General features: G+C 28.3%; 1 protein-coding gene across 1 annotated transcript; it reads left to right on the forward strand.

Moving 5' to 3' along the window:
- Positions 1 to 949: 949 nt before the first annotated feature.
- Positions 950 to 11,014, forward strand: LOC111641157 (peroxidase-like). The gene is made up of 14 exons (XM_023387283.1): positions 950 to 1,001; positions 1,091 to 1,290; positions 1,900 to 2,032; positions 6,363 to 6,586; positions 6,790 to 6,963; positions 7,047 to 7,202; positions 7,412 to 7,516; positions 9,033 to 9,143; positions 9,213 to 9,348; positions 9,483 to 10,049; positions 10,259 to 10,428; positions 10,501 to 10,603; positions 10,682 to 10,751; positions 10,823 to 11,014. The coding sequence occupies exons 1-13, from the start codon at positions 973 to 975 to the stop codon at positions 10,749 to 10,751; spliced, it is 2,178 nt and encodes a 725-aa protein (XP_023243051.1). The 5' UTR covers positions 950 to 972; the 3' UTR covers positions 10,823 to 11,014.

Here is an 11,014-nt window from a genome sequence, read left to right on the forward strand (position 1 = left end):
GGCATAAACTTCGAGCGTATTAATATATTATGTGAAAGGAATAGAATAATTAAGTCCTGTGTGTTAAATTCATCACAATTACTGTTTTTTTTTTTCTGATTGTTTCTATAAGAAGTAAATAGTATTATTTATTGTAATTAAATTATTGAGGTAAGTAGGCGTTACCTTAACATAATAAGACAAAAGGTGTTTATTTTAGTGTATTACGTAGACCGTTTTAGTGTAAAAATGTAGTGAATAGTGTGAGAAATTTACAATTTTTTTGCTTTTTTATTAATAAAGAAAAACGTATTTAAGTTAATTTAAAAGTAAATTCATTATCCTATTGGCCTTCACCAACAGGAGGCCCCAAACCAATCTCTTATAAATTCATTATTGTAATAAAGAATATCGAAATATAAATTTGGGCCATATCTGATAACGCAGGATTTAACCCAGCAAAGATTGTGTTAAAAAATATTGGAAGATTCCCCCAAAAATTCTCTCGAAGAGAATATGAGCCCCCTAATTTAAGTTTGTTTGGGGGGCCCACCTTAATCTATTACGCGCCATTGAATAAATTGGTAATAATTAGTTTATACCCACGCTCAAAATGTAAGTAACTGCATTAATGTTTTATAATTATTTTTTTAAAATAAAATCGTATTGAACACATCGAACCTTGAAAACTTCCCTCGGGGTCGCCATTATTATTTTTTCAATCTGAAGATTTTGTACTTTTCTTCAGTTACAGATGAGTGATTATCATGTAAGTGCATGAAGAGGGAAGTGATACAGCAAAACGTTTAATACAGCCACCAAAAGTAGTTCACGCAATCGCAGAAACGGTACCGTTAACCAATCGCCTTGTGTGTTGTATCAAAAATGTCTGCCCACATCCCTTTACCGTTAACCGACTATATAAGCATCTAACCTCATTTACAAATGCTCACATTACCATTTACAAGTATTGTGCGGATATATGGATAAAATATGAAATCACCCGATAGTAAGATCTTCAGGTGAGTAACACAAGATGGATAAAATTTCTATCTGATTGATCCCGACCTTGATCATCCTCTTGCCATTTCTATAAATTTCATTTTTTTAGATGGGTGATATTTCCCTTGTGTTTTCTATTAACCTTACTTAATTACGTCAATGTGGATGCACAATTTACATCCAGTTTCTATAATTTCGATTCAAATACTGTACCCTTCATATCCCGGACGGCGATGAATAGGGCTTTTATTAGAGCGAAACAGAAAATTCTTCACAAGAGACAGCATGAGAAAACTCTAACAACGCAAGGTAAGGAAAAATATCCTATCTACTTTTGTCCTATTCGGTTGTTGATCTTTTCTTTAAAAAAGGATAAGGGTAATTAAGAAACAAACTCTATGCAGATACGACTAATTAACGATGCTACAATTCATTTGTTATGTTTACTTGTATTGCAATCGGTCACTGTATCTGCTGGTCTGTGATGGTACATGATAAGTTAATGATCAACGAAGAAACAAAAAAAAAAAAATAGACAAGTTTAAACATAAAAAAAACCCGTGTTTTCGATTTTTTTTCTCCTGTTCTTTCTATTGCTCGTTATCTTGTCATAAGGCTGCCATTTTTTTTAAAGTCATGTAACTATTTTGAGACAGTTTATGAAATAATTAATCGAGTAAACGTTTAAATTAGCAAACGTTTTACAACGTGTTTTTTAATTGAAAAACTGTGGTTAATTATAATTAATTAATAGTAATTATTGTACTTAAGTTAATCAAGTTAAGTGTTGATAGCAAAACACGCTGTTAATTTATGTATAAATAGATATTATTTTTTTGACTCAAACGGTAGATTAGTTTAAGATAAGAGAAAATCATTAAGAAGAAATTAATTTAGCCTATTATTTGTATATTTAAGGCAGGGTTGTCAATCCGAGTTTGCACCCTGCTGTAGCCAGACATCAAAGATTTACAATGACATATCCTAGAGCTGTTAGCTTGGAAAGAGTTCGAGAATTGTTCGAAGGAGCCACAGAAGAATTAGCCAATAGGTAAGATTCTAATATATTTAAACTTAAAAAATTATTCACTTTAATTTGCATAACAAATTGAATTTCTAAAATTTTTGATTTAAAGTAATTTTCTAGCATTGATTTTTAAAATAGAAACGCTCTATAAATTTTATATTGATGATGACAGAACAATTGGTTTACATGGTTTTAAGTTATTTAACTATGTGTGAAAGACGATTAATATATATATATTTTTTTTTTCTTAAAGTTTTAATTGCATTAATTGATATAATGCTTGAGCGATCATATATTAAAATTAACATACGCTGGACATTTTGATGTTAAAAAATCATATGTAAAAAATTATCTGGATGTTACATTTGGCATCTGTTCTAAATTATTTTATATTGTTTCTAAGGTCTAAATGACAGTTTTATTTATATAAAACTAGAAAATGATGTGATTATAGTTATAAAATGAATAATTATGCTTATAAATCCAGGGCTTAAAACCAGGAGTGAGAGCATCAATGGAGAACACAGTATAAAAATTAAACTTCCAATTATAAATGAGCACTTACCATTAAACAATTATCAAATCTTCATTCTTGACCTTTGATTTTCTTGTCTTATATGCTAATTTTATTAAAATGTTTTAAGAAATATCAATTTATAAATGAATTTAAAATGTAAAACACAACCTGGCCAGTTTTATTTGAAGTTTGGCATAATTTTATAACCCCCAAAAAATCATTTAAATACATTAAAACTTAACACAACTATGCAAACTTCATCTTGACATAATTTAATTAAGAATATTCTATTTATTTATTATTTTATATATAAATTTCTATATATCAATATGTATATAAATCACAATGTTTGTTTAGAACTACTTAACCTGTAAGAATTTTTATAGTAGAAGGTCAACAAGTTTTTTTTTTAAAGCATTGATAATTTATACAGTACCATATGGGTATATAATTTTTTCAAACATGTCATTAAATATGATTAAATTATAATTTATTGTTATTAATCATGCAAATAAATATATAAAAAATAACAAATTATATTTTTTAAATATTAACTGTTATTATATTCTGACCTATTTTGTTAATTTGAAAGCAGTTTTATTAAATTAACTTATCTATTTAATTTTATAGATGTTAGAGATTTAATTAAATGTTCATTCACATGTCAAACCTTGATTCTTTGTTGCAGATTATTTATGATAGTTTATATTGTTTAACTTACTTGAAAAGTATTGAACAATTGTGACTTGATGTTAAGTATTCTCTAAGGGGAAAAACTTGACCTAGCTTTAATTTAGGTCTAATCAGTATGATTCTAAGAATTTCTCTTTATTTTCAAGTTGTTTTAACTAATTATATAAGATTAAATTCCTGTTCTATACATCTACAGTTACATAAAGTAACTGTAGTATAACTTACTAATTGAATTTAGTTACATACAGTTGCCAGAAAAGTTATTTGCCTTAAAAGATAATAGTTTTATGATATACTACATTCTATAATTTTACATTTTTTGATAAAGTAATTTAAAAAAAATTTATTTGAAATTTTGTAAGACCTTGAGATACAGTTGGTGATAGCTTGGACAAGAGCAGACTGGCATGATATTGATCTACTTAGTTGAAAACCTTCAACTTTTATTTCTAAAGTGTGCTTTACTGACTACTGCATAATTATTTTTATAATTAATATTCTAAAATTAAACAATTAATTTGTTTTAATAGTTTATTTATGAAAGAAATACTAGGTTTTTTTTTGGCTTCTGACACTTTGTTTTATATCTATTAAACTGATTTTAATCAATTATAAATAATTTAACTATGTATATAATAAATTAAAAAAAAAAAAAGGTGTTTATTCAGTTGCTATATGAATGACTTTATCTCAATTAAAGACTCATCATTGATATTAATATTAATTAATAACAGTTTCTAAAATGATTTTACATACAGACATTAAAGTATATGAAAAACATTTAAACAAAGTGTTTATAATATCATGAATTTGCAAAAAAAATGATAAAATATATTTCAAAATTCCTATATTTTATTATCAATTTAGCTTAGTAAAGCATTAAAATTTATTTTCTTTACTTCAAATGTTATGTAGTAAGTAGTTTTTATATCCTTCAAGTCATTATATATATAAATAAATAAATACAAAACATTTTTCCCCTTTCTACAATCAGGAAATATGCAATTTATAAGATCATTTTTGATCGTTACAAGGTGGGGTTACAAGAAATTACATATTTTACATGTACAGTACACTGATAAATAGACCTTATCCAGCATTAAGGATAGGTTAAGAAGAAAAGAAACATACTGTAATTATATATAAGGGTGTGGTTTATTTATTTATTTATTTTATTAGTATATAAATTCGAGAAAGATCATGTGAATTTTATATGCAATGCGTGTCCAACTTCCTTTATTATATAACTAAACTCAAAATAAGTTTATTGATATGTCTTACTACAGAAATAACAACATCAAACGATGGTAGAGATATCGACCTAATAAGAATACAGGTCAGCCGGATCGAAAACTGGTTAGAATCTTCGCGAATCCTGATTTTTTCCAACTTCTAAACTTGGAAAAAATATATATATATATATACATTACAATTATTATACAAATTACCAGAACTGTTTAGACTCTGGTGATTGCATAATAAGAAGAAAAATTAATGGTATGAATGACTGGACGATAAAATTAGCTATAAAATCGTTAATTTTTGTCATTTTTACTCTTATCTTTTACAGCTTCTATTTATAGTGGAACTCGTTTTAGTAACTTAGCTTTAATGGCTCTTAACAGAGAAGCGAGCCACTACTTTTTAATCCTACTTCTTACCTTTATGAAGGTGTAAAATGCATTATAATGTAAAATATAATAGACTTAAATGTAATAAAAGTGCTAAAATATAACAGAGAAGCTTTATGTATAAATTAATGAGCAAGCTTCGAGTTGTTCATCTTTTATGTAAGAAAGAAAGAAAAAAAAAATGCATAGCAGAATACCTAAAGGGGCATTAAACTTGAATGATCTTATAGATCAGACATATTTTAATTGCTTTATTTATGACTTTACTTTATGGTTTTCTCCTTAAAAACTCGAACTTAAGCAATTAAATCTTAATTCTTTTTAAATTAAACGTTTGTATCTTCAAACTTTTCAAACATTTGTCCTTGTGGCTTAAGGTTAAAACAAGCACCACGATGTACAAAAACTAATTGATTTTTAAATTTGTTTTCCTGTTACCGATTTGTATATCATTTTACTAAATGCATTTCTGTTATTACTTGAGAATTTTTTAAAGTAAATAATTAATATATTCATTTATTATTTTTTACAGTAAAATGTATCGTTTTAAGAATGAACTTTTACCACTACGATTTGCCTGTCACGTTTAGAGATTTAGATAAATTTTATTGTAATATTTTTAAAAAAAAACATTTAAAAATGTTTTATTCTTATTCTAAGATGACTGAATAGTAACGACGTTTGCAATTGAAGTTTTCATCTCTTAAACGTGAACGTCGAACGTCAAGCCGCTATCTTGTAAGCAGCGCTCGACGTTCGACGTTCACGTTTTAGAGATGAAAACTTCGGCCGCAATCTCTCTATTAGAAAAATAAATAGGGAATGAAGCAAACAAACACAATGCTAACTTAAAATTGTATATTTGTAAATATTTTTAAACGATTAAATTTAAAAAAACAAAAAAAAATATATCACTTTTAAAACTTTTAAAGTGGAAACTTCTTAAAATTCACACATTGTCTACGAAACAGAGCGAAAAGTAATATAAAAAGGTAGAAGAGATCAACCGAAAGTCATGAGAACCATATAAATTTACACAGGAGTATGATTTTTCTCACCGAGTGCTCGTTTTTATAATAAAACAACGAAAAGTTTCTAGTTTTTTTAAATTGTTAAAGCAATTAAATTTAATTGATTTAAGTTAAAACGACTTTTTAAGGAAAAAAACCAAGTGTGGTTTTAAAGAAAATACACAACCAAGCATAAAGTTACTTGTACTGCAAGTTAGAAAAGTGAAAATTCTTGTTGTTAGTTCCGAAAGTATTAAATAACGTTTATCATACGTTATATAAATGTCCAGAAATGATGAATAAAGGTATAAAAGTAGTTATTAGTTATGATTTATGCTACCGAGAGACGTTTATAGAAATAAATCAACCTATACAAGTACTGTACCTAGATAAACAGGATAAATTCTCTTTTTATTACTATCAGAATCTATGTTTTCGGGTCAATGTCAGTTTTACAAGTTTGAAATATTTAAAGTTTTTATAATAGTGTTTTGTCTTTTCAGTTATCATTTATCTAGGAAACAAATTATTTATGGATTGCCAAAGATACCATTAGTGGGTAGAGAAGCTCAGGAAGCGGCACAACAGTGTAGTTCTCAATATGACGTCCAATGCGAGGAAGACAAATATAGATCCTTTGATGGAAGCTGTAATAATTTAGAACATCCTACGTGGGGAAAAACGTTTACGTGCTTTCAAAGACTTCTTCCTCCCGCTTATGCAGATAGTAAGCTTCAATATTCAAGTTGTTTTCATTAAATAGAGAGGTTGCGGCCGACGTTTCCATCTCTGAAACGTGAACGTCGAACGTCGGGCGCAGCTTACAAGATAGCGGAACTCGACGTTCGACGTTCACGTTTAAGAAATGAAAACTTCGGCCGCAACCTCGCTATTATTATCCATCTTAACCTTTCAATGTTGCCATTTTAGGTATTTCTGCTCCTAGGATAGCAGTTTCTGGACGTCCTTTACCACCAGCTCGAGTGCTTTCTATACTAATTCACAGAAATGCTAATGTTCCCTCTCATATCTTTACTCACATGTTCATGGTTTGGGGACAGTTTGTAGATCACGACATTACATTAACACCAATTAGCAGATCCAGTAAGTAGCTAGCTCTAGAAAGCTCGTTATTTGATTACAATGTTTAAAACGTTTCCTTCTTCTTCTTCTTCTTTTTAACATAGCTGACAACGCTATGATTCAATGCTGCCCGCCAGACCAACAAAATTATGATCAATGCTATCCTATTATCGTTCCGGAAGATGATCCATTTTATTCTCATTTCGGTAGAACCTGTTTGAATTTTGTACGTTCTGCTATGTGCGCTCTTTGTGTTTTAGGTAAGAATATATCTGTATATGTGAGTTGTATGGGTTCAGTATGTTTTAATACCATCATTAAAATGTTAAGATCGAAAACTAAGTTAAAACATTATAAACTTGAAACATTAAAACATCCATCGAGCACGTAGAACGTGCTTTACTGTACGTAGTTGTACGTTAATTACTAAAATATTTAATTGATACATAAGAGTATATAATTCTTTAAGGTCCTCGTCAGCAAACGAATCAAGTGACAACTTTCCACGATGCTTCTATGGTCTACGGCAACGATGTAAACACATCGAGATCATTAAGAGCTTTCGATGGCGTTGGTAAGTCATTTACATATTAAACTATCGTAATTTAAAAGAAAAATAAATTACGTACTCACTTATATATGTTTAATAATCATACTTCCTAGTAGAAAGTAGTAATTTTACGGTCTGTTTGCAAGAAAGTAAATTAAAATTATAAAAATTTATCGAATAGGAAGATATTGAATTAATAATTTAATAGAAAAGAAATCCTTTCGAGCATTTCATTATAGATTTTAATCATAAAACTGATTAAAAATAATACATTATTTCTATGTATTAAATTCATAACAAAGAGAAGTTTTTAGTTATGATTTACAACTGGTTTATAAGTTATTACAACAGTTAACTGACTTTTAGGCCACCCTATACGTATATATAATTTAGAAAATAGTAGTTATTTGAATGAATGATAAAAATTCTTAATATTTTGAAACTAATTACTATTAAATGTGTAAAAAAGTTTATTCTTGTATTCAAATAAACATTTTTAGATTGTAATTGAATTAGCTTTCACGCACTGATTCGTTTTGGATAACAATCTGAAATTTAAACTGCAACAAACAATATAATTTCGTATGTTTACTTAGCAAATAAAAAAAAAAAAAGGCTATTTTGAAGAAATTATAGGTTATGTAAAATAGGAGGGAGGATTTCAGGCAAACTAGGATGAATGTATTTTATTTTATTTCTTATTAAATTCTATTCATAGCGTCACGAATTCTATAAAAAATATTTCTTTTATCTTCACTGTTTTCGTGAAAAAGTAAATGATTTTTCAATCATTTAATTTTTCTTTGATACAAAGAAGAAAATCTGAATTTAATGAAGGAAGTTAATGTATTTTAATGCTTTTATTTCTTAATTCTATACTACTAATGTAAATCTGATAATCTGCATTGGAATAGTTCGGAATTTCCTCAATTATTGTCCTGAATAGTTTAGTGTTCAAAAACGAATAAAGTATTGTTAGCAAGACATAAGAACCTCTACAATATGACAAACTAGGAACAATACACTACTGAACTAGGAACACAAAAGCTATGTTTTTATGAGAATCTCGCTTCGGATATGAATGCTTATATTGTATTTATTAAATTTTAGGGATTATTTAGGGGAAACACACTAATATTTTGTAACGTTCTTGTAGCCAAGACATTCGATATATCTGTAATATATTTAAATTTATTAGAATAAATTAATATATAAATCACTGTTTAATTAAACATACAGTATTATTTGCTATAAGCAGTTTTTACGTATTTTTAATGGTAAATTTTAGTTGTTAATGACATCTTTTAACTCCTCTTCTTCCCTGATAAATAAAAGTGTGCATTCCAATTTTACTTTTTTTATAAACTAGAATACAATAAAAAACAATTTGGAGCCAATTGCCGAAGGGACTGATGGTTTAAATACACTAAATACTTTTTTCACTAAATATTTTGAACTAAAATGAGAGCATTTTATATGTATTTCATTAATAATGTTTCAGATATATCATATTTTAAATATATATTTTTATTTTTATTAGGTAGACTTCGGGTTCAGGACACAGAACATGCTGGAGATCTTCTTCCAGCTAGTGAAGATCCAAACGATCAATGCAGTATGCCCGACGAAGGAAGATACTGCTTCAGAGCGGGTATTAATCTTCACTTTTAAACGTTAAATATTATTAAATTTATTAATATAACCTTACGTAATTTATTAGGAGACCAAAGAGTTAACCAGCATCCGGCTTTAACCAGTTTACACACAATATTTATGCGACAACACAATAGAATAGCCAGCAAACTAAAATTCGAAAACCCTCTTTGGTCGGATGATAAGTTATACTTTGAAACTAGGTATGTAATTTATATTTAAAATCCATTAGTCACGACGAGTGTAGCTTAATTAATTAAGAAGGTCTTTAATGACTATTTTAAAGGATCATTTATAACAGGTTCTTAATATATCTTCTTTTTTTCTATGTATACAGGAGGATCATCAGTGCTCAGGTGCAGATGATAACCTGGGGCGAATTTTTGCCTATAACTTTAGGCAGTGAAAATATGGATTATTACAGTTTATGGGTGTTAGAAAAAGGATATACAGAGTATCAAAAACAAGTCGAACCGACATTAATGACTGAATTTTCGACGGCAGCTTATAGATTCGGTCATTCTATGATAGATGGACTATTTAGGGAAATTTCTCCACATTACGATCCGGATTATCCCGGTTTTCTCTTGAGAGATTTCTTCTTCTATCCTTTCGAAATTTATAATGGTCAAATGGATCCTTTAATGAGAGGATTGGTCAAACAACCCGGGCAAAGATTCGATACTCATTTAGTCGACGACGTTCGTAATTATTTATATCGAAGAAGAGGAAACGATACGGGTTTAGATTTAGCAGCTTTCAATATACAAAGAGGAAGAGATCACGGTTTACCGGGTTATACTGCTTTCGTGCATAGGTGTCATGGTATAACTATCGAAAAGTTTTCTGATCTAGGCAAACTAATGCCCGAGAAATCCTGGATGGATTTCCAAGATGTTTATGAGTAAGTTTTCTTCTTGTTATTTATTTAAATTATTAAATTATATCAGTTCACTGCCCTCCATTTTTATAATTTCGTGTTTCATGCGTGTCAAAATTTTACTTACTTAATAAATACTTAAAATTTCTTTACTTGCATTCTACTTTAATTTTTATGATTTTTTTTGTAAAATAATTGACATTTTACTAATAGTTTAATTCGTTCATTTTCAGATCAGTGGAAGATATCGATTTTTTCTCCGGAGGAACTGCCGAATATCATGTTAAAGGTGGAGTAATAGGGCCCACATTCGCTTGCATCGTTGGCATACAATTTTATCATCTAAAGTACGGCGACAGATTTTATTTTGAACATTACGGACAATCTGGATCGTTTACACCCGGTATAAAACTATAAATAGAGTTAATTTTATCAAATTTATTTAATTATCAGCTTATATGTCAACTATTTTTAGGTCAATTGGCTGAAATTCGTAAAACAACTCTAGCCAAAATCATTTGTGCCAACACAGCTGTTTACGAAATTCAAAAATATGCATTCAGTTTTCCATCGTTCTAGTAAGATTTTCTCTTTAAATTTAAATTTAAGCATATTTTTTAATTATTTAATAAATTTTCTATTTATAATTTAAACAGCAACCCTGTTTTACCCTGCGACCATTATCTTGATATCGATTTGTCTCCATGGACGGAAGAAGTTGAATAGGTAATTGTAATATCAATTTTCTTTATATTAAAATCTTCTTATGAGATAATTATTTACCATTTTTAATACAGAATTTTTTAAAGAGTGCCAGTGTATCATAAGCCAAGATGTCATCAATACCTCAGCGAAGCTAAAGACTATTAATATATACGTATATATGAGGCATTTCCAGCTGAACCGTTTACATTCCTGATACCAAAAATACAAAAAAAATTTATATTTTTAATAAAGTTCAGCTCGATATGTCTTATATATCATTACAT

Source organism: Centruroides sculpturatus, unplaced genomic scaffold (genome assembly GCF_000671375.1).
Source record: "Centruroides sculpturatus isolate CEXI.00-Female unplaced genomic scaffold, Cexi_2.0 scaffold1495, whole genome shotgun sequence".
Classification (NCBI taxonomy): Eukaryota; Metazoa; Arthropoda; class Arachnida; order Scorpiones; family Buthidae; genus Centruroides; species Centruroides sculpturatus.